Source organism: Ochotona curzoniae, unplaced genomic scaffold (genome assembly GCF_017591425.1).
Source record: "Ochotona curzoniae isolate NIBS_2020 unplaced genomic scaffold, NIBS_Ocur_1.0 patch423, whole genome shotgun sequence".
Classification (NCBI taxonomy): domain Eukaryota; kingdom Metazoa; phylum Chordata; class Mammalia; order Lagomorpha; family Ochotonidae; genus Ochotona; species Ochotona curzoniae.
In genome coordinates, this window is record NW_024466999.1 from 421553 (window position 1) to 448478 (window position 26926).

General features: G+C 48.3%; 1 protein-coding gene across 1 annotated transcript; it reads left to right on the forward strand.

Moving 5' to 3' along the window:
- The first annotated feature begins 312 nt into the window (after positions 1-312).
- Positions 313-26818, forward strand: LOC121167734 (BTB/POZ domain-containing protein KCTD19). Its single transcript, XM_040997312.1, has 16 exons — positions 313-324; positions 1753-2049; positions 15807-15957; positions 16524-16715; positions 17311-17442; positions 19532-19742; positions 20863-21023; positions 21997-22100; positions 22581-22723; positions 22893-22976; positions 23225-23339; positions 23652-24279; positions 24877-25068; positions 25228-25382; positions 25702-25803; positions 26558-26818. The coding sequence occupies exons 1-16, from the start codon at positions 313-315 to the stop codon at positions 26669-26671; spliced, it is 2793 nt and encodes a 930-aa protein (XP_040853246.1). The 3' UTR covers positions 26672-26818.
- Positions 26819-26926: the final 108 nt, after the last annotated feature.

A 26926-nucleotide genomic window follows, 5' to 3' on the forward strand; every position in this document is an offset into this window, starting at 1 on the left:
CCGCGCTCCCGCGGGCCGTTAGTGGTCGGGTCGCGCGTCTACCCGCCGGCCGCAAGACCCCCGATATGGTACGGAGGCCACCCTGACGGGAGTGCCAGCAACACCGAAACAGCCCAGAGGGCGAAGGGGGGGCGCGTAGTGGGTCAGGAAGAGGGCTACATGGTTGGGGGGCCGGGTAACCCCAGCTTTGAGGGATTTGGGCAACCGAGTCTGAGGGAAGAATTACCGGATGAGGAGATTTAGGCCTGAGTTGGGGGCACTCCAGGGTCTGGGCACATGTGGTAATGATCTTCCTGTCTGCGTGCTGGGGGGATGCGGAGTCGGGTAAGGCTGTGAGAAGTTGAGGATGGGAGGGTCGGGGTGCTCCGGGTGTGCCAAGGCTGGGACGTCGGGCTCTGAGGCGGTGAGGTGCCGCCTTGGGAGCCTAGGTGTGGAAAGGGCTTGTTAGGAAGGAGCTCTAGGGGTAGAAGGATCCGTGAGGAGGGGACTGACTGAGGACTACGCCAGGCTGGGATGGCGCTGTCCTGACCGTCTTTCCGCTGAGTGCTCTCTGAGAAGAAAATTCTGGAAAGAGCAGCCACGCCCTTGCCCCTTCTCCCACTCCGGAAGACGCGTCTTGAGAGCCCTTGTGTGGAAGGAGGCTAACTCACTGAGCCCTGACTCCATCATCTTTGTGTTGTGGTACTCTATCCTTGGCAGAAAGAGGGCCCGAGATCAGAAATGGGTGTCGCTGTCAAGGACTTGAGCAACAGAAGGCAAAAATGGAGAGTTCCAGCATAGTTACAGTGAATCATGACAACACTGAATCCTCTTCAAGTGCCCTCTAATACTCTTGGCCTCAAAGTGGCAAATGTACTTGCTGCTCCTTCCCTTCTTCCTCTTCCTTTTTTTCATGTATTAATTTTTGAATATATGAGACAGGAAGAGAAATTCCACTGGTTCATTCAAATGGCCCCAACAACCCAGAATAGACCAGGCTATAGCCAGGAGCCAGGATTTCCACCTGAGTCTCCCCCATCAGGGGCAGGGGCTCAAGCACTTGAGCCGTGTGCTGCTGCCCCTCCTAGGTGCGTTACATAGGAGACTAGATTGAAAGTAGAGCAGCTAGGACACAAGCTGGCACACACCATATGGATATCGGTGTTGCAAACAGCAGGTTAACCCACTGTGCCACAGTGCTGGCCTCTTGCTCTTGTGAATCTGTAGACCAGCCTTACCGTAGAAGACATGGAGTTCACTTCTTAATTGCATGCAATTTATTTACCTTCCTTGGCAAAGTCTTAGATGCAGTTCTTATTATTTTTACTACTTAAAAAGTGTATTTTTATTGTGAAGTCAGAGAAAGGGAAAGACAGAGCAGAAGATCTTCTGTGTGCTGATTTACTCCCCAAGTGGTCACAATGGTTGACCAGAGCTGACCAAACTGAAACCAGGAGCCAGGAGCTTCTTCCAGGTCTCCCACGTGTGTGCAGGGTCCCAAGGCTTTGGGCCATCCTCTTCTGCTTTCTGAGGCCACAAGCAAGGAGCTGGAAGGGGAAGTGGAGCAGTGGGAACTCGAACCAGCACCCATATTGGGTCCTGGGCGTGCAAGATGATGATTTGGCCACTAGGCTATTGCACTAGACCCTTCCTGAGAATTTTCTATCCACACAATTATGTGCATGGCACACAGAGGTAGTTTTAGTTCTTCCTTCTCAATCTGGCTGCTCTTCTATTTCCTTTTCTTGCCTAGCTCTTTCTGTCTCCCCCTAGGAGGAGCCTGGTGGGCCTCAGGACTCGGCTGAGGACTTGTTTCACTTCAACGTTGGGGGTTGGCATTTCTCAGTGCCCAGAAGCAAACTTGCTCAGTTCCCAGACTCCCTGCTGTGGAAGGAAGCCGCTGCCTTGACGGCTTCTGAGAGCCAGAGGCTGTTCATCGACCGCGATGGCTCCACCTTCCGGCACGTGCACTATTACCTCTACACCTCCAAGCTCTCCTTCTCCAGTTGCGCAGAACTCAACTTGCTCTACGAGCAAGCGCTGGGCTTACAGCTGATGCCTTTACTGCAGGTAAGACGCCCTTCTCCACCACACAGGGTTTACATGAAATGTGTGTGTCTTGGGTATCATATGGGAGGGGACCCTCTATATAGGCAAGTGTACCAACTAATACCTTGGAACTGCACAGGATTTCATCCTGACCCTGCTTTATCTGTCTGCATCACCATGGACCCAGTACGGGCCCATCCCTTGAGAAGGTGCCCGTAGTGCTTAAAGCTCCGGTAGTCTAAGCTGCTGCTTGTTTTGTTGTTGGATTTTAAAAGAACACTTTCGAAGTATGATTTACCATGCACACTATGCTGAGATTTAAAATCTAAAATATTCATGAGGAGTATTACTTTCTCATTGCACTGATGAGGCCCACAGCATTTATTTACAGCAAAGCAAAAGCATTTCCAAATTCTAGAATCTGTCAGTGGCTCTCAGTGCACCACCAGCCCCCTTCCCCAGCATCTCTTAGAGGAGAATGAAGGTGTGGCAGGGGCCTGGAGGAAGGAAAGCATCTCACAAACCTTGCTTTTATGGATGCTCCTTATTGAATAGTTCAGTGCTTCCTCCTAAAGTGTGTTCCATATTTGGAAATCAAAAACCCCTACCTTACTTTATTGTAATTTGTGACATTGTTCTTTTCTCTTCTTTTGCCCCCCTGCCCCCTCCAAGCTAACCACTTAAGTTCAAAATTTTTTTCCACTGCCCTGGGAATGGAGAATTGCTACAATTGCTTACAAGTAGCTTCAAATCCACTTGAATGGTCTGGCCCATCAGGACTGCTGATGGCTGTATGCCAAGGCACCATTTCATGAGGAAAGGGAGGGAGTAGCTTGCTCATTACAGAAAATGGAAGCGATCAAAGCAGTTTTTAGAAGAACTGTGTTAATACAAGCCTTATTATGCAAACCGCTTATTAAGTCCTTTAACCCATTTGCTGTCTTCATGTCCCATATTGAAACAAAATATTTCTCTCAATGGAGGCAACAACACAGTGGCCCGCAAGTGGGAATGGTTCTGAAGTCATCAAATGGGTGAGCAGCAGAATTGGAAGAATCGTGTAGATCTGTCTCCCTGCAACAGACTGTGAAACAAGTGCTCTTGCTCTGCAAATGGTATTTTCAAAGAAATAAACATTTGGGCTGGCCCCACTGAAGTGGTGTTTACTCACTGAAGCTGAGTGTAAATACAGCTGGGAACCCACAGCCTCCTCAGGCTAGCTCATCAGCAGCCTCACACATTTCCTCTGCATTCCTCTTCCGCTGCCTCTCCAGATAGCCAGGTTTTAGACTAAATGAACACTTTATGAAAAGAAACAGGAGTTTGCCGATTCTTAGCTTGAAGACCCTCCTCAGACTAGGTTACTGCCTTTAGCCAGTATTTCTTGGGAAAACTCTGAATTTCAGGTATTGTTCTTATGGGCCCCAAGGAGAAAATGGGATTATCTAATCAAATTATAATACAAACTGTATGAGTCACGTGCATAATTTAAAAAATTTCCCTAAGATTGATTTACTAGAGTTAAACAGAGAGGAAGAGACAGAAACAAACAGCAACATCTTCCACTTGCTGGTTCACTCCCCAGATAGCCACAGTGGCCAGAACTGGGCTGTTCTGAAGCCAAAAGCTTCTTCTGTGTCACCTACATGGGTGCAGGGACCCAAACACTTGGGGTATCCTCCACTGCTCTTTCAGGTGCATTAGCCAGGAGCTGGATCAAGTCAGGTAGCATTTAGGATGTTGGTACCACAGGAAGCAGCTTCACCCTCTGTGCCACAGCACTAGCACCAGTGGGCATGTCTTAAATAAAAAGGAAAAATAGAAAGTAAGGTAGGCCTTTGTCCTAACAGTTAAGACACACCCACATCCTATTATTAGAGTGCTGGGGTTGGAGTCCTGGGCTTCCTGCTAATACAGATCCTGGGAGGCGGCATGTGATGGCTCAAGTAGCTGGATCCCTGCCACCCATAGGAGAGACCATGTGTTCCCAGCTCCTGGTTTTGACCTGATCCAGCCCCAGTTCTTGTGTACACGTGGGGTTCAGAGCTTTCTTTCTGCCTTTTCTCTCTTCCTGTTGCTCAGTTTTCTAAAAATTGAAATTAATTTTTTAAAAGATTTATTGGAAAGGAAGATATAAAGAGAGGATGAGGAGAGAAAGGAAGATCTTCCATCCATTGATTCACTCCCAAAGTGGCCACAATGGCCAGGCTCTGCTGATATGAAGCCAGGAACCCAGAACCTCTTCTGGGTCTCCCATGCCGGTGCAGGGTCCCAAGGCTTTTGGACTGTCCTCAACTGCTTTCCCAGGACACAAGCAGATGGGAATCAGAGCCATCAGGATTAGAACCGATGCACATATGGGATCCCAGTGTGTGCAAGATGAGGTCTTTAACCACTAGGCTACCACATCAGGCCCGGTGAAATTAATTTTAATAATATATTTTATGTAATCCTGTATATTTAAAGTGTTTTGTTCATCTGCTTGAAAGAGTCATGAGGGGTGGGTGGAGAAAGAGATCATCCATCCTTTGATTCATTCCCCAAAAAGCCCAGAAGAGCCAACATTAGGTCTAGCCAAAGCTAGGAGCCGGAAACACCATCTAAGTCTTCCATGTGGGAGAATGTCTTAGCAGGAAGCTAGTTTCAAAGTAGAATAGCTGTGACTCAACTGGCACCCCCAACAAGGAATGAATATGGGTGACGCAAATGGCAACTTAGCCTGCCTTTACCACAATGCCTGCCCCAAAGGATTATTTTGATGTATAATCAATATTTAAATTTCAAATATATATTTATTTTCATTTCATACAAAGTCTTCAAAGTCTGATGTGTGTGTTTTGTTACAGCACATTTCAAATTCAGACTATCATGTTTCAACAATAGCTACATGTACTCTGTGGCTCTTGGACAGCTCATATCTATTTTTTATTTGAAAGGCAGTGTTAAAAAGAGACAGATCTTCAGCTTACTGGTTCACCCCAAATGGCCACAATGGCCAAAGGAACTGGGCTGGACCAGGCAGAAGCAAGGAGCTAGGAGTTTCTTCTAGTCTCCTATGTGGGTACAGGAAACAAAAGAGTTGGTCCGTCTTCTGCTGCTTTCCCAGGTACATTTGCAGGGAGCTGGATTGAAAGTGAAGCAGCCATGACTTGAACCAGTGCTGTGCCACAGTGCTAACTGGACAGCTCTTATATAAACTCTAAACTTCTAACTTGTTGGTGCTTGGGACCAGTACTGTGATACAGCATGTTAAGCTGCAGTCTGCAGAGCAGGCATCCCATATGGGTGCAGGGTCGAGATCTAACTACTCTATTTCTGATCTGGCTCCCTGATAATGTGCTTGGGAAAGCAGCAAAAGATGGCCCAAGTGTTTGGACTTCTGCAAGTCTGAGTTTCAAATAAAATAAATCTTTAAAACCAACACATTGTTAGTGTTTCTCATCAGAGTCCAGATTTTAACCTAAACAATAAAAATGGGACCTATGTCCCAATAAGTAAAGTTAATATGAACTCAACAAGTTGCATCTTACCCAGATTATCTGCAGGCTTTGTTGGAAAGCCATGTGAAATGAGCCAGCAAGTAGAATGAGTTAGGAAATTTGCAGAGGGCAGGCTCTTGGTTTCCTACTCTGGTGCTGCTCTTAACTCCTCCCATTTCCCAAATCTCTACTCCTTATTTCTCTGCCCTCTACTCCACCTATCCCACTTCCATCCATACTCTGCTGCTTTGACCTCCAAAGCATATGCTTTATGCCTATTATGATCTTGATTTTAGTTGTAATACTTTTTGCATATTGAGCATCGGACATGCCAAGCTCTGAAGATGTAGGGCTGAGCCATGGAACTGTACAATGTCAGGAGCAGTACGTGCTGTGAAGAATAGTAAGTAGTACTCCCTGGTCATAATGAAAGAGAAGGGAGGTTCTGTGTCCACACTTAGAATTTCAGATTGTTCTTTTTTATTCTATCAGTCTTTAAAAAAAAAACACTTATTACTCTATTTTTCTAGGATATCATTGCCTCATTGTCCTTGTAATATTGGTATTTGGTTGAAAGAATGAGCCATTTACATCTAATGTGTGTGGGTTTTAAATATATGGATGGGTAGTATATAATAAGCAGTGTAAGGGTAAAGAGATAGCAAGTGATTGAGATCAGGGAAATTACTTGTTTAGAAAGACTGGTCAGAGATGGCCTCACTGGCCAGGCAACATTTGAGCAGAAAGTTGAATTAGAAAGGGGCAAGTCATGCAGATGTCTGGGGAAGGAACTTCCAGGAATTAGGAATAAGAAACAAATGCACTGAGATTACACTGGCTGGCTAGCGGCCAATATGGAGGCTTTGCAAGGTGCAGTATGAGGGAGCATGATGCCAAGGGTAGAAGGTGAAATTAGAGAAAGCCAGATCTTGCAAAATTCTGTAGGCCACAGTGAGGACACAGGATTTATTCTACACGTTACAGGTAGTTTGGGGCTGTTTAAAGGCAGAAGTAAAAGGGTGATATGTAAGTTTTAAAAAGCTCATTGGGCCTTGGGTTAAGCAAAAGCTTATGGGATATAGCAGCAGAACTTAGCAGCACAGGCTCACACAGAACAGCGTATGAGTTGTTTACTGGTAGCCATGGCTCCCTCCACCACCCAGCATTGCAACAGATTAGGATATGGTTTAAAATCCAAAGTTCAGTTTCTACTGAATGTGATTACTTTTACACCAATGTAAAGTCAAATTTTAAGTTGAATCTTTCTAAGTCAGAGACTGTAATAAAGCAGGTCATAAATGATATTAAGGATGTGGGGAAACTAGAACCCTGATATACTGCCACTGGGGATGTAAAATTGTACAGCCTACTTGGAAAACAGTGCAATTTCTCAGTAGTTGCTTAAAAAGTTAAATATTGAGTTACCATATAACCCAGAAGGTTCACTCCTAAGTAAATACCCAAGAGAAATGAAAACTTATGTCCGCACAAAATTTTATAGATAAATATTTATAATAGTGTTATTCACAGGAATTTAAAAGAAAGTGGAGGAAAAAAGTGGGGGGGTCAGCATGGCTTTTTAAAAAAGATTTATTTATGTATTTTTATTTGAAAGATTTACAGAAGGGAGAGAGAGAGGAGGAGAAAGAGAGATCTTTCATCCATTGGTTCACTCCTGAAATGGCCGCAAGGCCAGAGCTGAGCTAATCTGAAGCCAAGATCTAGAAGTTTCCTCCAAGTTTCTCACATGGCATAGGGGTCCAAGGACTTTGGCTATTCTGTGCTGCCTTCCCAGGCAATAAGCAGGGAGATGGATTAAAAGTGGAGCATCTGAGACATGAACTGGCACCTATGTGAGATGCCACCACTTTTTGGGAGAGGATTAGCATGCTATCCCACCACAATGGCTTCACCAGTATTGTTTTGCAATGGATTAAGCTGCTTGTTTATGACACCTGGCATTCCACACTGGAGGGCTGGTTCGAGTCCTGCTGCATCACTTCTGATCTAACTCCCTGCTAATGTGCCTGAGAAGGCAGCAGAAGATGGATCAGCTTAGGCCCGGTCTAACCATGTAAGAGACCTGGATGGAGTCCCAACCTCCTGCCTTCATCCTGAAACAGATGTGGCTGTTATGCCCACTTGAGAAATTAACAAGAAGTTTCATTAGAGTCTCATGCAGTGCAGGGGCCCAGGTACTTAAGCCTTTTGCTGCTGTTTTCTCAGGCACATTAGTAAGGAGTTGGATAGGAAGAGGAACAAATGTAACTTGAATTGGTGCCATATGGGATACCATTGCTTCAGGCAACAGTTTAACCTGTTGCACAACAATGCCAGCCCCTGTTGCTCTGCTTTTTAAGTACATAAATCTTTTAAAAATTAAGGGTACTATGGGGCCTGGCACGGTAGCCTAGCAGCTAAAGTCCTTGCCTTGCACCTAAAGTCCTCGCCTTGCATGTACCAGGATTCCATATAGGCACCAGTTCATATCCCGGCAACCCTGCTTCCCATCCAGCTCCCTGCTTGTGGCCTGGGAAATGGTCTTGTACCCTCATGGGAGACCCAGAGGAAGCTCCAGGCCCCTGGCTTCAGATCGACTCAGCTCCGGCTACTGTGGCCACTTGGGGAGTGATTAACAGAAGATCTTCCTGTCTCTTCTCTCTGTGTATCTATCTTTCCAATAAAAATAAGTAGATATTTTTAAAATATCTCAGGCTGCAACACAGAGCTGAGTGGATGAGCTGACAGGGACCATGTGGCTAGCAAAGCCTAAAGTACTGCAGTCTGGTGCTTTACAAAAGAAGTTGCTGATCTTTGGCACAGACCCTAGCAGGGAATAGGAGGAAATAGGGAAACCAGTTAGGAGTTTCCTGTATAGGGCCATCTTGTGACATAATGGCTTAAGCCACTGCCTGCAACACCAGCATCCCCTAAGTGCTGATTCAAGTCCCAACTACCCGACTTCTGGTCCAGCTCTCTGCTAGTATGCCTGAGAAAGCATCAGAAGATAGCCCAAGTGCTTGGGCTGCCACTACCCTTTTGGGAGACCTAGAGGGAGTTATGGGTTCCTGGCTTCAGCATGGAGAAGTCCTGGTCATTGTAGCCATTTGGGCAGCAGACCGGTAGACCAACAAATGGACGATCTCTGTCTCTCCCTCCCTCTCTCTCTTTCAAATAATAAATGAGTAAATTTTGAAAAGAAGGAGAGAAGGAATAAAGGAAGAAAGACAATACAGGGAAAGATAATAAAGAAAGAAAAAAAGATAATAAAGGAAAAAAAGGAAGGAAAGAGAGGAGGGATGAGCTAACATTGTGGCTCAACAAGCCAATCCTCCACTTGCAGGCACTGGCATCCCATATGGGCACCAGTTCATGTCTCAGCTGCTCCACTTCCCATCCAGCTGCCTGCTTCTGGAATGAGAAGGCAAAGGAGGATGGCTCAAGTCCTTGGAATGCTGCGTCCATGTGGGAGACCCAGAGGGGCTCCTGGCTTCAGATTGACTCAGCTCCAGCTGTTAGGATCCTTTGAAGAGTGAAACACCAGATAGTAGATCTGTTTCTCCTTCTCTCTGTAAATATACATTTCAAAAATAAAAATAAATAAATCTTTTAAAAAGAGAGAAAGGGGCCCGGCATCATGGCCTAGTGGCTAAAGTCCTCGCCTTGGCCTTGAACGTGCCAGGATCCCATATGGGCACCAGTTCTAATCCTGGCAGCTCCACTTCCCATCCAGCTCCCTGCTTGTGGCCTGGGACAGCAGTGGAGCACAGCCCAAAGCCTTGGGACCCTGCACCTGCGTGGGAGACCCAGAAGAGGTTCCTGGTTCCCGGCTTTGGATTGGCACAGTACCAGCCGTTGCGGTCACTTGGGGAGTGAATCATTGGATGGGAGATCTTCCTTTCTGTCTCTTCGCCTCTCTGTATATCTGACTTTGTAAAAATAAATAAATCTTTAAAAAAAACAAAAAAGAGAGAGAGAAAGGAAGGAAAGATAAGGGAATGAGGGAGGGAAGGAGAAAAGAAAGGAAAGAACAAAATAAAAGAAATAAAGAGTTTGCTGTACTATCCAGGTGAAAGCTAATGGTGCTTTGGTCTAAGAGGGTGAGAGTAGACTTGGAAGGACGCAAACTCTGGACGTGTCCTGGTGGTGGAACTGACAGAGTTGACTAACGAATTGCATGTAGGGTGAGTGAAAGTAGACCATTCCTTTATTCTAATCACTTGGAATAGGGGATTATAAGGAATGTGGAGAGTTAAGAAGAAAAAAAGAATCAGTAGTTAAGATTTGAATATGTTACATTTGAGAGGCAATGAGAAGAACCAAGTGCAAATGATGAGGAGATGCTGCATATTCAGGTCTGGAATTCACCAGCACCTTCAGAGCCAGAAATACAGACCGAAAGTCATCCAGGCTGATGCACCTGGATGCTTGGGAGTGCTGTGTGTTGTTCACAGGGGCAATAGCAAGTGGTCATGGCAACTATGCACATTACTATCACAGAGCTTCCTGGCACTTACCTTCTAATTTCAAAAAGCTTCTTTACCTTGGAGTGAATGGCTCTCAACCCTTCACAAAACATTGTCCTGGTTAGGAATCACAGCTGCTGCAGCGGAGTGTACAGTTTCCCTTCAGGGTCACTCAGAGGGGCTCAAGGTTCCTGAAAGACTGTGGGATTCCCTTTACCTGCCTTCCGAAGTTCTACTGAGGACATAGTGCATGCTAAGTGTGTTAGCTCTTTCATTGCTTTCTGATGACTTCTAAGTTTGGGACCTTAAATTGTTCCACTTGTCAGCATTCTGCTCCCACTAAGGAACCCAAATATGCTTGTATTCCTTGTGCTCAAGAGAGCTTGGGCATGTTACATTCATCACACAAATGGTGTCTAAGAAAATAGACTTGTGGCAGACTTCTCACATTTCCCATTATTCATGATGTGAGGACAGATTACTACTGTAATCTTGGAAAGAAAATAAGGTCTATAAAAATAGCAAATATTTATCCCAACAGAGTGGCTTGTCTATGGGTATGAGTAAATGGACAGCTCAAGTATAAAACTTTAATGTGACAGTGGTCATCTCCTAGGCTGGCCCTTCTGCTTGTCCTGGCTCACAGCCCAACACCTACACACACCTGGGTGTATGCATGGCCTTGTCCATTCAGCCACACCCCTCAGCAGCCCACCTGCTCTCCATGCCTCTTCACTTACTGTGTCCTTTTTCTAGAATGCTTTCCTTTTAAAAAAATTACTTTTTACTTTTTATTGAAAAGGCAGACATACAAAAAGAAAGACATACAGAGAGAAAGATCTGTCTGCTGGTTCACTCTTCAAATGGCTGCAGTGGCCAGAGCTGAGCTGATTGGAGACCAAGAGTCAGTAACTTCCTCCCGGTCTCCCATGTGGGTGCAGGATCTCAAGACTTTAGGCTATTCTCTGTTGCTTTTCCAGGCTGCAAGCAGAGACCTGGATGGGAAATGGAACAGCCGGGACATGAACCAGGGCACATATGGGATCCAAGCACATGCAAAGTGAGGATTTAGCCACTAGGCCAGGCCCAGAATAATTCTTTTATTTTTGGGTCCGGCGCAGTGACCTAATGGCTAAAGTCCTCGCCTTGAACGCACCGGGATCTCATATGGGCTCTGGTTCTAATTCCGGCAGCTCCACTTCCCATTACTTCCCATACAGGTCTCTGCCTATAGCCTGGGAAAGCAGTTGAGGATGGCCCAAAGCTTTGGGACCCTGCACCCACGTGGGAGACCTGGAGGAAGTTCCTGGCTCCTGGCTTTGGATCGGTGCAGCACCTGCCGTTGCGGTCACTTGGGGAGTGAATCATCAGACAGAAGATCTTCCTCTCTGTCTCTCCTTCTCTTTGTATATCTGACTTTGCAATAAAAATAAATCTCTAAAAAAATTTTCTCTTTTTAAGATTTGGCCTAGGGCTCAGTGCAATAGCCTAGTGGCTAAGGTCCTCTCCTTGCATGTGTTGGGATCCCATATTGGCGCCGGTTTGTGTACTGGCAGCTCCACTTCCCATCCAGCTCCCTGCTTGTAGCCTGGGAAAGCAGTCAAAGATGGCCTAAAGCCTTGGATCCTGCACCCTCATGGGAGACCTGGAGGAGGGTTCTGGCTCCTGGCTTCTGATTGGCACAGTTCTGGTCGTTGTGGCTGCTTGGAGAGTGAATCAACAGACAGAAGATCTTTCTCTCTGTGTCTACTCCTCTCTGTATATCTGACTTTACAATAAAAATAAATAAATCTTTAAAAAAGATTTGGCCTACATGTGCCTAGTATGACATATTTTTTGTCAGCTTTCATTATCAACTAATTTCTCTATCAGATCAGTATTTTTCTGTTAGGACTGTGTATTCCTATGTCTTTCTCTGTCACAGGACTGGACTCTATTCATATTTGCATTCCCAGAAACAAGTGCTGTGAGAACCCAGAGAGAGGTACTGGAGATGACCAAGAGGACTGGCACCCCTTTGCAGGGGCAGGTTTGAGATGGAACTGTGGGCAGCTCACAGCAGTCTGCACATCCTTTTCTGTAAGCCATGCTGGTCCTTGTTGTCTTTACAGAGCAGCCTGGGGTAGGTTCCACAGGCTCCCTTACCAACACGCTCCTAATATCAGAGCATGGAGCATCTCTGAGAACTGCAGCTGCTGCTGCTGCTGTGGGAAGAACCTCTGTTAAGTCCCCAAAGCTGTGCCAGCAGAGTGTGCCTGTCAGCATCTTTGATGGCAGACACACACACACACACACGGCTTCTGATGGACACGGTTTTTTGCTTTTTTTTTTCCTAATATCTAGGTCAAAAGCAATGTCATTGATCCTTGTGTTGGCAATGAGCCATCTGAATTCAGGTCTGTATTTCCTTAAATAAGTTCTCCCTCCACTGTGTTTCCCTGTTGTGACATAAAAGGAATGAAATTCCTAGAATGTTCAGGCAGATGAAAGCAGGCTTGAAGTCAGTCCGTGGAGGACCAGCCGCACTCTGGGTAGCAACTTCAGTCAGCAAAGCCGCAGAGAAGCTGGAAGCCCAACTGCTCTGAAGTGTTCTTTCTTTGCTTACTCATCCATTCAATTAAAACATCCTGAGATCCCACAGGCGTGGTTCCAGTGTGCCACAAATACAGCAGAGAGAGCAAAGCAAGTGAGGTCCTGGAATTATTGGCAAGGTTGTGTGTATCAGGAAAGTGAAGACTGCAAATCTAGTGGGTGGCTGCAGAGTGCTCACTGCAGTTTTTTTTTTTTTTTAAACCACACCCAGTAGCTTCCTATAAAGTACAGATCTTGTTTTTCTAGGAATCAGGGCGAAGCTTGGTCAAGGAATTCAGAATACAACCTTAGTCTACGGCCATACCACCCTGAACACGCCCGATCTCATCTGATCTTGGAAGCTAAGCAGGGTCGGGCCTGATTAGTACTTGGATGGGAGAATACAACCTTATTGGGATTCCTGAGCCTGGTATCACACCTGTGCCTCAAGACTAGCCTGCTCCACTGGCCTTGCTGGGAGGGATTGTAGTCTTTGTAAATTTATTTTCCTTTTTCTCTTGTTAAAAATAATTTGATATGGGCCTGGTGGCATGGCCTAGTGGCTAAGGGCCTCACCTTGAATGCACCAGGATCCCATATGGTTGCCAGTTCTAATCTCAGCAGCTCCACTTCCTCTCTACCTCTCCTCCTCTCTATATATCTGACTTTGTAATAAAAATAAAATCTTAAAAAAAATAATTTGACAAGCACAGAGAATTAGGAAATCAGTTGGGGTCCTCTAGTGGATGGCAGGGACCCAGCTAAGTGAGCCATCACCATAGCCTCCTAGGGTCTGTGTGAATGAGAAACTGCAGTCTGGAGCCAGATCTGGGTCTGTGGAACCCAGGCACTCTGTTGGTGGGGGATGAGGGCACCTTGGTCAGAATCTTAACACTCCGGCCACATGCATGCCTCTATTTTTTTTTTTTTCCTATTCAAGATGTGTTGCTGTTGAAGGACAAGAGCGAAAAGAGAAACAGGAGATGAGACTGCAGAGGAAGCTTGGGACCTGAGCACTAGGAAGAAGGAAAGCAGGATGTTAGTTCCTTTAATCTTTCCAGGGACATCTTCCAGATCTGACTGTCTTCTTCTCTGCTTTGCAGTTGAGGAGGCTGAGACTTGAAAAAGTTCTGGAACATCTGGAAGGCAGCTGGTTGAGAACTGTGGTCACAACCTGGGCTGCAGAGTCCTGGGTCCATGCCGGCCATCTGCATTTGCAGGAATGGGGCCCCTCAGGATAGCTACCTGCCTGCTTGCTATGGAAGCCGAGGCTGCATGCAGCCCCCAGCAGGGCGAGCAGGGCTTCTAACACTGTGAAAGAAATCTCAGGATTCTTGAGATCCAGAAAATTCATTACCAACATGGGTTGTTATCTCAGTATATGTAGACTAGTGGCTTCTGGATCTTTCTTTTCCTTCAAGCTAAGAAGCATGGTGGCAAGTAGCCATGTCTTTGGTAAGATACAAGGGGTATATCTGAAATTTTAGATTCTCTTTCACTATTCTACCCACGCACCATCTTCCCCATTACTCAGTGCTTAGAAAAGCATTCCTCATGGCCCCACCACTGCCCACACTTCCCACAGTGCAGAAGGGATTTGATCCAGAAGGGATTTGGTCAACCTCTTTGCAGACCTGAAGCCATTATGGGGATGCAGTTCACAGCTGTGACCACCAGGGGACTCTTCTTAATGCTCAAGAAGGAAAATCAACTCCACAAGGGTTACAAAAGAAGCGGGTTCTTTTGTTCATTTCATATCTGTCCCTCATGAAGCACTTAAAGAAGAAAGTTGGTCATGAGATGGCTTTAAGGGGCCACTTGTCCTGCTGTCTCCCCAAATTTCTTGGGAAAACCCTGTCTTAGGAAAAACAACAATTAGAACCGGGCTTGATGTTAAAAAACTGCCCTCTGCAGGACTTTTGAGGGATAGCTGGTACTTGGGTTCAGTTCCAACTAGCTGGTAGGCTTCACTGCAGGCTCCCCACTGCAGGTCACCTGCACTTGGAAGATCTCTCGGGCAAGTCACAAAGTATTTGACCTCCACTGGCTCATCAGGATAAATGTGTGTTCAGGAGCTTTGGAAAATGTAGACTCTGTGCCAATAGCAGACAAGACAATTTTATCCTTGATCTCATCGCTGAGATCACTTCCCAAATTAGGATGAACCCAGTCAGTAAGTAAATCACAATGGTTGTAATAGGTCCAAGAGGATTGTTTCAATTATTAAAGGGAGAGGTGGGCATTTGGTACAAGCAGTTAAGACACTGCTTAGGACACCCACATCCCAAATCAGAATGCTAGATTTGAATCCTAGCTCCCTTTCTGATTCCAGCTTCCTGCCAATGTGCACCTTGGAGGGCAGCAGTAATGGTTCAGGTAATTGGGTCCCTGTTACCCATTTGGGAGACCCAGATTGAGGCCCCAGCTCCTGGCCTCAGCTGGCCAAACCTAGGCTGTTGGGAGCATTTGGGGAGTGAAGCTGCCGATGGGAGATTTCTCTGTCTGCCTGTTTTTTGTGTCTGCTTTCAGGTAAATTTAAAAAAATAAATTATTGAGGCCCAGTGCAATAGCCTAGTGGCTTAAGTCCTTACATTGCATCCAAGATCCCATATGGGTGTCGGTTTTTATCCCGGCTGCTCCACTTCCCATCCAGCTCCCTGCTTGTGGCCTGGGAAAGCAGTTGAGGACAGCCCAAAGCCTTGGGATCCTGCATACCTGTGTGGGAAGCCCAGAAGAAGCTCCTTGCTACTGGCTTCTGATCAGCTCAGTTCTGGACATGTGAGACCTGGAGGAAGCTCCTGGTTTCTGGCTTTGGATCAGCTCAGTTCTGGCCATTGTGACCACTTGGAGTGAACCAATGGACAGAAGATCTTTCTGTCTCTATCTTCTCTCTGTAAATCTGACTTTCCAATTAAAAAAAAATAAATCTTTGAAAAGATGTTGAAGAAAAATGATGAGACATACCAAGTTTTAGTGATGAAATAAATTTGCTGTTTAGATTATGCAAGATAAAATTACTACTACTCAACATAAAATTTCAGCGTAAAAATTGTTTCAGCACTCTGAAGGGACATAGTCACAGGGATTTGGCATATCAGGTCATTCCTGTAAATGCTACATTTTAACATAAGATGTGTAATGACTAAATTATTCCATGATGCTTTTACCAAAGTAAGCTACATATTATTTTTTCAGGCTTTCATCCTATAAATGCTAGTTACTTGGTTTCCATTTTCAAGGCAATCATCATCTTTTCTAACAGACTCTGGATAACCTAAAGGAAGGGAAGCACCATCTCCGTGTGCGGCCTGCAGACATACCTGTGGCTGAGAGAGCGTCTTTGAACTACTGGCGCACATGGAAGTGTATCAGCAAACCCTCAGAGTTTCCGATTAAGAGCCCAGCCTTCACAGGTAGGGTCAGGCACATGGTGGCCCCTCTCCTCACACTAACAGATGAGTCCTCCATCTACAGGGCACTCTGATGCCTGAGCCAGTAATGGATGACTTCTCTGCTTGTCTGTCATCTCTGTTGGCCTTGTACCTGCTAAATGTCCTGTCCGTGGCTCTCTGCCTGCCAGAACTAAGCACCTTCCTCTGCGTTCATTTTGTACTGGTTGCACCTGAGCAAGGCTAGACTGCCTTCCACCCACTCCTGGAAATCAGAAAATGCCTTTCAAGTCACATGTCCCAACATAGCCACTGTCTGACAGGTGCCTTGAAACATAGGTTGGCCTATCTGGGCCACCAGAACAGGGCCATTATTTTTATTGATGGAGTTAGAGCTTCCAGGAGAATCAAAAGCATGTCACCTATGGGTCACAGGAGTTGGTTTGCTCAGTTGGAAAGAAGCAAAGGAGTAAACAAATTTCATGGCATTAATGTAAATACCTAAACCTGTGTCCCAGCAACTTCCACTGCCGGACTATGGAGGTCCTGATCTCCAGGAGGCAATGACATCCCCATATATTCTTCTCTAGGCCTGCATGACAAGGCGCCTTTGGGGCTCATGGACACACCACTGCTGGACACGGAAGAGGAAGTGCACTACTGCTTCCTGCCCCTAGACCTGGTAGCCAAGTATCCAAGCCTGGTGACTGAAGACAATCTGCTGTGGCTGGCTGAGACTATGGCCCTGATCGAATGCGAGTGCAGCGAGTTCCGCTTCATTGGTGATTGCTCTGTCTGGGGTGGTGTGGGGGCCAGGGCGCAGGGCTGGCTGAGAGAGCCCCTGTCCCCGCTGTTACCCCCACTCCCCACCAGACCCAGCTTGATGCTCAGGAAATTAGGGGTTTCCTTGAGCAGTTGGGGAGGAAGCATAACAGAGCCTTCCAGGAAGAAGTGGATTCTAGCATTAGCTCCCAGTGGGCTCAAATGGGATGGCCTGGTTGTGATGGGGCCCCAGGAGCAACCTGAGGTGGTGTCAGGACCTGGTGGCATGAGTAAACACTGAGCTAGACTCCGAGTTGCCCTGAAACTCGCTCTTTTGGAATGGTCTGCTCTTGGGTAGACATTTCCTGGCTAAATTTTAGGGCAGCATGCTCACTTAGAGAGTCTGGCATAGGAGGCCAGCCCATGGACCCAGACACAAGAAAATAAAATAGTCTGAAGTCTTCACCTGGAAAACAGCAAGCTTAAAATTGATGTGATCAGGTGTGTTCAGGATTGTTTCAGGACAGGGAGAGCTAGGGTTAAGTACAGTACCTAAAACCTAGAAATCCAGTAAGTCAGAAATAATTCGCTCCTTGTCTCCCATTGCTTTTCAAGTGAATTTTCTCCGCTCACAGAAGATTTTACTGCCAGACAATTTCTCCAACATAGATGTGTTGGAAGCAGAAGTAGAAATTCTGGAAATCCCTGAGCTCACTGAAGCCGTAAAGTTGTACCGGATGAACATGGGTATGTGGGCCAGTGAGTTCTGGCCTCTTGGGATATTTGGGCCAGCGCAAGCATGATTTGGAACATCCAAGAGCAAACAACTGCTTTGGGTTTAGTAGGGTGAGAATAGCAGGTGTTCTGGCTGCCTTAGAATCCAAGAGGAGATTTTAGCCCAAAACTCTGTGTGCCCTCCCTTTCTATTGTGTGTTCACTGAGTGGTAGCCAGGGTCAGCCAGCCAGAATCGTAGGGCGCACAGGCCAACCTGGGGCATCAGAAGCCCAGCCCCAATGGAGAAGCCAGACCAGCAGTCCTGGGGAGGGAACTGAGCCTAAGGGCAGGCTTCCAAGGGCAAGACTGGGCTGCCCTGCTTGTGGAAGGGGCAAACAACTGAAGACTCTCAGCGTTCACTTGCCCTCCTCTCCCTGGGCACAGCTGGAGGGGCTTAGGGAATGTGTGATTTACCACCACTGCTTCTGCTGTCCCACCCACCCACATTGCCCTTACCCTCTGCCTTGCAGCCCTAGCTGCCATGCCTGTTGCTGCCTTGTCCTGACCTAGGTAGGGCAAGCTTCAGGCTCCCAGTCTGCCTTTTGCCAGCTCGCCCCTTCCTGTTTCGTTTTAGTCTTTCCTCATCCCATTTTCTAATTCCTACACAACCACGAAAGCTGCTGTGTACACTACAGGGAGCTAGCTACTGCACAGAGCCTTGACTGGCATTCTGAGAGGGTGCAGAGCCTCCTGGAACATGAGAGGCTAAACCTGGGCATCATCAGGCATTGATCCTATGAGAATAAGACCCTTCCACATTTCCAGGCCCCACTTTCCTAGCCTTTACCTAGGCAGACAGGGTCCCATCCCCTCTGGGGGAGTAGTATTGTGCATGGGCCTGAAGCCTGTTGGAAGGTCCTACAAACTTCTTTTCTTGAGTTGGTGTGAGTCCACAACCCCCACCCAAAGGCTCCTATCCTCAGAGAACAGGATCATGGTGAGATGGATATACTAGTGTCTACTCCATGACCTGCAAAAGTGGAAGAAGGTGTATAGTGGGCTCTAGGAATTGGGTAGCCCTCCACAAACACAGTGTGGCATAGCCCTTTAGATAGATAGGTAGATAGGTAGATAGATTGATAGATAATTTTTTTTAACTTGAGGGCCTGGCACGATAGCCTAGTGGCTAGGGTCCTCACCTTGCATCCGCCAAGATTCCAGTTCATATCCCAGCTGCTCTACTTCCCTTCAAGCTCTCTGCTTGTGGCTTGGGAAAGCATTAGAGGATGGCCCAAAGCCTTGGGACCCTGTATCTGCATGGGGGACCCAGGAGAAGCTCCTAGTTCCTGGCTTCAGATCAGCACAGCTCTGGCCATTGTGGCCAGTTGCAGAGTGAACCAGCAGACAGAAGATCTTTCTGTCTCTCCTTCTCTCTGTAAATCTGCCTTTCCAATAAAATAATCTTTAAAATATATATTATTTATATATATTTTGTTTATATATATTTATGTTTTGTTTATATAATATATGCTTATATATTTACTTGAAAGGCAGAGTTAGAGAGAGGAGGAGACAGAGATCTTCCATCCTCTGGCTCACTCACAAAATGTTTGCAGTAGTAAAAGCTGAGCCCATCTGAAGCCAGAAGCCAAAAGCTTCTTTCAGCTCTCCCATGGTCAGTACAGGGTCCCCTGAGCCATCCTCCGCTGCTTTCCCAGACCATAAGCAGGAGCTGGATCAGAATTGGAGCAGCCAGGACTTGAACCAGCACTCATATGTAATACTAGCATCACAAGCAGGAGCTTTACCGACTATGCCACAGCCCAGTTCCAGCTTAGCCTTTTATACAGCATCATAACTAAGGCCAACAGCTCCACTGACCTTGGAGAGAGACAGAACTGAACTCAAACCCCAGACCTGCTCCTGTCTAGCTCCTAGTTTAGAGAAGAAGCACTTCATCAGTCCCTTGGGCAGTTTCTGTGTCTATGACCCAATAGAAGCTAGGATCATGCCTCTCATAAGGTTACTCTGAGGACCAGAACTGATCCATGAAGACCCCCAGCAGCTTGCCCACCAGTCCCCAATGCTCTCCTCGATCCTATGGGCTTTTCTCCCCAACAGGTGGCTGCTCCCGGACCTCCTGTCCTCCCCCAAGCCCTGGGAAAGGAGGCCGCACAGCTGGCCTGGAGTCTGGGAAGCCGCTGTACATGATGGCCCTGGGTCTGCTGGTCAAGTACCCCGACTCAGCACTGGGGCAGCTGCGGATTGAGAGCACGCTAGATGGAAGCAGGCTGTACATCACAGGCAATGGGGTCCTCTTCCAGCACGTCAAGTAAGGCCTCTGTGGGCAAGGCTCAGTTCCATCAGGCTGGACATGGCCCCTGTTAGGGATAGCCTGGGCTCTTTGCCACAAACCACAGGGTGAGAGTGTCCTTAGGGCTAGCCTGTCATTTATTGCTGCTCCCACCATACCAGCCTGGAACTTCCAAGGACAGGGCTTGTGCAAAGTGTGCCAGTGTCCCAAGGTTCAAAGACTAGCTTACTTCATATCTCTCATGTTGTCCATTTCTCTGGGGCTAGCCCTGGGTTAGGTCTCAGGCAGCCAGATCACAGACTCTCAGGATGCCAGTTACCCCCTTCCCATGCAGACCCCACTACAGAGGTCCTTCTTCCTTCCATTGGAGGCACCTGGGGCAGGTTGCTTCATGAGAAGGCAGGGAAACTTCCAAGCAAGGGGGTGCCTGATCCTTGCCTTGAAGGATGAGATTAGAATGTCCCCATTTATCCCAGGAGTGTAAGTTCCAATCTTGTTTTACAGAAGGGTAAACTGCAGAAAAGTGCAACAACCCTTAGGGTCACAAAATCCATTGATACAAAAACTAAATGTGAGATGAGTTTTCCTGAGTCCCTGAGGAAGAAGGCCCGCTGACCCTGACCACTGTCATGCCCCTTAGGCCTGTTACTCATCTCTCCTGGAGATGTCCACTCTAGAATCACATAGTACAAGTGCCTTGGGAAGGGGAGGAGGGAGGCAGGAAGGCAGAGCAGATCAGACCTGGCTGCATTCCCGGGGCACACAGTGTGTTAGTAATCTCAAGATTATAGAAGGATGTCTTGGGCAGATGCCTGGGAGGGTAGTAAAGGAACAGCCAGGCCTTGGGCTGGCTGCTGACCCCTGAAACAGGGCCTGGAGCCTTGACAGGAATCCAGCTGCAGGACTTTTCTGAGACAGACCAAGCTGGGTTCTGAATGGCTGGGCTGGCCTCCCGGCTCATGCACCTGTGAGGTGTCTATCACCAGATTTCTGGTTAACTCAATGCACTGATGGGTCCTCCTGGTGCCTGATTTGAGACTGTGTTATAACCAGGCATCCCAGGAGCAGGAAGTTTACATGCTGTGCTCTGTGGGGTGCCATGCTGAGGCTCTTTGTGACATACCTTTCCTCTGGGCAGGAACTGGTTGGGCACTTGTCGGCTGCCTCTGACGGAGACCATTTCTGAGGTGTATGAACTGTGTGCTTTCCTGGACAAGAGGGACATCACCTATGAGCCCATGAAAGTGGCTCTGAAGACTCACCTAGAGCCAAGGACTCCAACACCGTTGGATGTGCTAAGTAAGGAAGCTTCTGGCTTTTACTACAGTGTTGGGGTGGGGCTGGAGGACTAAAGAGAAAAGATGATGTAGTGGGACCTAGAACTGAGGCCAGAAGAGGGAGGGAAGCCAGACTGACATGTGTGACTTCTTGCTAAAGAGATACCCTCCCTAAGACCACAATTTGTTTTGAGCAGAACAAGACTGCCACCTTGCCTCTGAAGCCCACAGGTTCCAAGGAGATCTCTGCTTGCCCCCAGGTGCAGAATATATAATCTAATTATACACCCTGCCCTCAGAACAAAGCTCAGGAGAAACTGGTCCCTTAGGGACCAGTGTTATGACAGTGGCATCCCATCCAGCTGCCGGTTCATTTTCCAGCCACTCCACATAGGCAACAGGAATCTCCCATGTCATGGTCCTTCACATGAGCCACAGGAGTCCAGGTACTTGGGTCATCTTCTCTGGCCTTCAAGATGCCACTAGCAGGAATTGGGCCAGAAGTAGAGCAGCTGGACTTGACAGAACTAGAGTATTGAATGTCTGCATTGCAAGTAGCAGCTTAACTTGCCACACCACATCAACAGCCCCAACCTTACAATACTTACCAAACAATAAGCCCATCTATAGGAACTCCTAGCTCCAGTGTGACCTCCCAAAAAACTAAACACTCGGGATACTGCAATCCAGAAATCAGAGGCAGCTGGTAGCTGGATAGCACCACCAGCTTTGCTGATGGAGGTGGAGAGAAGCAGTGCCCTTGGAGTCAAATTCTAGGACTTTGCCCTCTCCGCCCCCAGGATCACAAGCTGACCCTCCAGGTTGCCATTCCAAGCCTGTTTCACTATCCATGAAACAATGCTGAGCAGCAAGGAAGGCTGGTGTGGGCATCTCCTCTGCATGCTGTTTAATGAGCATATTGAATGACCAAAATAAGGCTCCACCTCACTTCCTTTCTTGGCCACATGATGTGTCCCTGTCATTGGTTTCCACAGGTGATGAGTGGACAGCAGAAGTCACTGTATATTCCCCACAACAGATCATCAAAGTCTATGTTGGGAGCCACTGGTACGCCACCACCCTGCAGACCCTGCTGAAGGTACAGCAAGCCCCACCACCCTTCTTGCCCTTAATTTCCCTGCCCAAGCCGCTGTGGGGCCTGTCACCCAGCCCTCACAGAGGCCGCAGCATCTGCTTGGAACAAGGACTGTCTCCAGCCCCACAGCCTGGAATACACTTATCTGGCAAGCAGAAATGGATCAAGCAGCATGCTAGGAAGGCCCTCTGGAGGGTGGTTAATGAGGAGGCTGTTTCTCAGGGGTCTAGGCTGAGAAGGAGGTAGGATAGAGTTCCTGGGGACTTGAGAAGGTCCTCCAGCAAAGCTGAAGCCGAGACAACGTGTGTCTCACTGCATGTGCTGCTTCCCGTGGTGGCTTCCTGTGGCTAACAAGACTAGGAGTTGGGAATCCCAGAGCCTTTGCCCAGAAGGGTTGGGGAAGTGGAGTGAGAAAAGCCAACCTGTGCCTTCCTGAAGACCTAGCCCTTGGGACTAAGTATACCTGGTGCCAACCCCTTCTAGTACCCAGAACTGCTGTCCAACACTCAGCGTGTGTACTGGATCACATATGGGCAGACCCTGCTCATCCATGGCGACGGCCAGATGTTCCGGCATGTCCTCAACTTCCTGAGACTCGGAAAACTGTTTCTACCTTCTGAATTTAAGTAGGTGAAGCAGGGAATAAAGATGTCCCCAAACCTGATCTCTCCCTTTGCGATAGGGAAGCCCGACTTGGTGGCCTTCTGGGAGGAGGTTTTCCCATTGCTGTTTCCTGGCTCTGTGTGCACCCTCCCAGCTCAGGTGCCCCATCTGACATCTTCATGTTGTTTGCAGGGAGTGGCCCCTTTTCTGCCAGGAGGTAGAGGAATACCATATCCCATCCCTCTCAGAAGCCCTTGCACAATGTGAGGCATACAAGTAAGAAAACTTCATATGAGATTCCAAACCTGGCTTTGTGCTCCACTTGGAGAGTGGGACCCATTCTCGGGATTGGGGTGTGGGCAATGCAGCAGGCCCAGTGCTGGTCAGAGTCCTGGATGAAAACTGTTCAGATCCCCTCCTCTGCACTTACTAGCAGGAACTCTCAGGCCAAGGGCAGACTTGACCAACTGGTCTATGAGCTGATGGAAGTTCTATCTGTTAGCCCAGCCCTTTGGTTTTTACAGATCATGGACCCAGGAGAAAGAATCTGAAAATGAAGAAGCTTTTCCAATCAGAAGGCTGCATGTGGTGACAGAAGGGCCGGGGTCACTGGTAGAGTTTAGTAGAGATGCCAAAGAAGTAAGTCACAGTTTTCTTTATTTGGCCTTACCTCAAAGACCACTGCCACAGGGCTGGGGCTAAGAGCCATGGAGGAATGAAGGCACACAACCAAATGTGTTCATAGGCTGACTAGCCACTTGGGGGACACTGATGATATCTCCCAATGACATTTAAGAGATCCCTGGGTTGGCACCATCCCCACTCAGGTGATCAGTGTCAGAGATGGATTGCCCTGGGCAATCAGAACAATTAGGCCCAGCTAATTAGGTCTTGGGCAAGATTCTGATGCATGATATGCCCAGAGCTGCTCTTTTGACCCTCCCTCCCCAGGCCACAGCCTGCATGCCTGGGGACTTTGAAGACTGTAATGACAGGACTCCATGGAACAAGGCCAAGGGGAACCTGGCCAGATCTGGCAAGATGGAGGAAGCTGAGCAGTACACTCGAGCTATCCAGATGTCCCTGTGCCGAAACGCCAAGAGGGCAGGCAACCCTAGTGCTTACTCACACTGCTCTGGCTTGTGTGCCAACCCCAGACACTGGGGGGGCCACTCTGAGAGCCCCCCTAAGAAAAAGAGCACCCCAATCAACCTTACACAGAAGCCTGAAACCAAAGACCCTCCAGTCACACCCATGCAAAAACTCATCTCCCTGGTGAGGGAATGGGACATGGTCAATTGCAAGCAGTGGGACTTCCAGCCATTGACAGTGCCCCGGGGCAGCCCCTTGGATGAGACTACCCTGCAGCTCCCTGTAGCCAATGAGGCTGCTGTCCAACCCAGCACCTCAGCTGCCTGGAAAGCCCATTGCTCAGCCTCAGAGAAGGATCCCAGCCCCCAGGCTGGGGCCGGGGCCATTGTAAAAGACAAGGGACAGGAACCAACTTTTAAGCCTTACCTCCCTGTGAAACGATCTGTCACTGTGAAGGACTGGGGCAAGCACAGGACAAAAGAGAGAGGTAAGTCCTTTTCTGTCCTTGACCCAAGTCTTACAGAATACAACAAGGTAAATCCCTCAGCCAAGCCCACAGAATTAGTGAAAAGCAGGGACTAGAGCCCCTCCCCAAGCACAGTCTGCTCTGGGCCAGGCAGTAGATAGCAATGACTGGAGCAAGAGAAGAGGGAGACTCGGGGAGTAGGAATAAGAGGTGGTGGAGCACCGTGGCATGTGCAGAAGCTGAACAGACAAGCCCAGGGCAGCCATGGAGGCACAGGACATAGGTCTAGCTGAAGGCAGGGCTTCCCATGCAGACAGATGGGAGGCAAGGCTACTGACAGGAAGCTCAGGTCCTAGGGACCAAATCCAGGCTGGGGTGTCCTGTTCCAACCCTAAAGGGAATAGACAGATTTTAAACATGGGGTTATATGGTCAGGTGTGGACTGCAGAAAATGGTCAAGGAGTGGTGGAAATGAAGCAGGGGGCGGGGAGTGCTCGAAGCCTGGAGTCTATTCTAGAAGGGAAGCAGCTGGTGGGGAGTTAGGAGAATCAGCAGGAAGGGGCCAGGTTTCTAGTTCAGTCACAACAGGACAGTCACCTGCCCATACTGTTTTCACAGAAAGCCCTGTCCCCGAGGCGTCTCTGCCTGAGGCCCCTGAGGTGGGCAGCCCAGGGATCATCCTCAGAGTGACGCACCCCCCAGTGGTGGGTAGTGATGGCTCCTGCATGTTCTTGGAGGACAGCATTATCTACACCACGCAGATGGAGAACCTCAGAAACACGCCCCCCACAGCCTACCCTCAGCCCCAAGGTGAGGCCTGCAGACAGCCGGGCCAGCCCCACCCTTCCTTGCATAAAGGCCTGAGCCCCCACCCAGGCTGTGTGAGGGACAGTGGGTCCCTTGAGGACCCTTGCCCCACCCATACTGTCTTTGTTCAGAAGTCCCATACCCACTCCTCTTCCCCCACAGATGTGAGTTTTCTGAGTTTCTCTCTGTCCTGGGAAGAGATGTTTTATGCACAGAAGTGTCACCGCTTCCTGACGGATGTCATCCTGGACTCCATCAGACAAAAGGATCCCAAATCCATCACAGCCAAACTGGTCTCCTTAGCCAACCAGCTGTGGGTATGTGTGACAGGCCCCAAACCCGGGAGTACCTTGTACCTTCCCACCTGTCCCCTAGCCCTACAGAAAATGGTTCAAGGCCAGAGGATGCAGGCAAGCAGAAAAGAGGGTGCAGTGGTGGGGGAGGAGGTCAGGGCACAAGGATGTCAGAAGGGCAGGGCAGCACCATCTGGACTGAGCACTAAGCAAAAGGCAGATGTAGAGTACCCCCCATGTGACCCCAGGGGCACCTGCAGGCCTGGAAAGTCCCTACTCCTGCCTCCCACTGAGGGGCTGGGAGGTACTCCCAGCCCTGCCTGACCAAGGGTTCTCCTGGAAGATGCTGCACATCAGCCCCAAGCAATTTGTGGTGGACCTGCTGGCCATCAGCGGCTTCAAGGATGACCGGCACACCCAGGAACGCCTCTACAGCTGGGTGGAGGTGAGGGCCACCTGCACCCCGTAGGGAACGGACATCTCACTGTGCCTCACTGCCTGGAGGTCACAAGACCGGGCAAGCGAGCAGCAGGCAGGTCCCTGTTTGGGACATTAACCAAGCCACAGTAGTCAAAAAGCAGTCTTCCTGCTACTGGTTTTTCATTTTCTTCCAATGATACCAACTGTGCCTTCATTACTAACAGCCTGGCACCCTCAGGTAAGCACAGCATATGAGCCTAACCAGGGCTACAGAGTTCCCGTTTTGCCACAATGTCACCATTTTAGTCATTGATATTTAGGCTGCTGTAAAAGCATTCTTTACAAAGAAAGCAATAAGAACAGAGGGATGACCAGGGGGTCCCTAAGCTAATGTGAACATTGTAGTTGATAAGAAGATTTCGCTAATATCTCATTAAACAAGTACATTCACCATAAACACATGTGCTCAACCACTAGCAAGACTCTGTTCTAAAGGCCAAAGCCCTGTCTGTGACTTTTAGAAAGATGAAATCAGCATCTATGGCTAGAAAGCAGAAAACCAGTAGCAGGAAACATTTTTGACTCAGGTCATTCTGCTCACTTCCCTAGTGGCCTCTCTTAGCCACATCCCTGCATGATGACTTTGGGCATATCCGAGCCGCAGCTCAGAGGCCCCCAACAATAGGGCATGCCTGATGGGAGGGGAGGGGCCCACCCCCATGGAGTTAAAGTGGGTGACTGGCCAGGATAACAAGGCTAAGACCAGCCTTTCCTTGCAGCTCACACTGCCTTTCGCCAGGAAATATGGCCGCTGCGTGGACCTGCTCATCCAGAGGGGCCTGTCCAAGTCTGTCTCTTACTCTGTCCTGGGCAAGTACTTGCAAGAGGCCTAGGGAGCCCAGAGATACCCCATGCACGCCCCCACCTGCCAGGGCTCACTTAAACCAAAGAGGTCCCCAGAAATGAGTGCTCACTCGCGAGTACACATTGGTGTTTTTTTATTATTATAAGTAAATCACAAGGCAAAGTCCTACCACACACCTCCTCTGAACCGCCAACCACACTCGTGAAATAATGGTAGAGAACAAAGCCATTCAAAAGGCAACAAGACAAAGTAACAAAACTGGCCCTGGGAAGCAGAAGACAGG

Bases quoted from the DNA above. Each gene is read 5' to 3' on its own strand.
- LOC121167734 (XM_040997312.1), top strand. The intron at 17,443-19,531 runs GTATGTGGGCCA...TCTCCCCAACAG, and splicing joins GTTGTACCGGATGAACATGG to GTGGCTGCTCCCGGACCTCC. The intron at 25,069-25,227 runs GTGAGGCCTGCA...CTTCCCCCACAG, and splicing joins AGCCTACCCTCAGCCCCAAG to ATGTGAGTTTTCTGAGTTTC.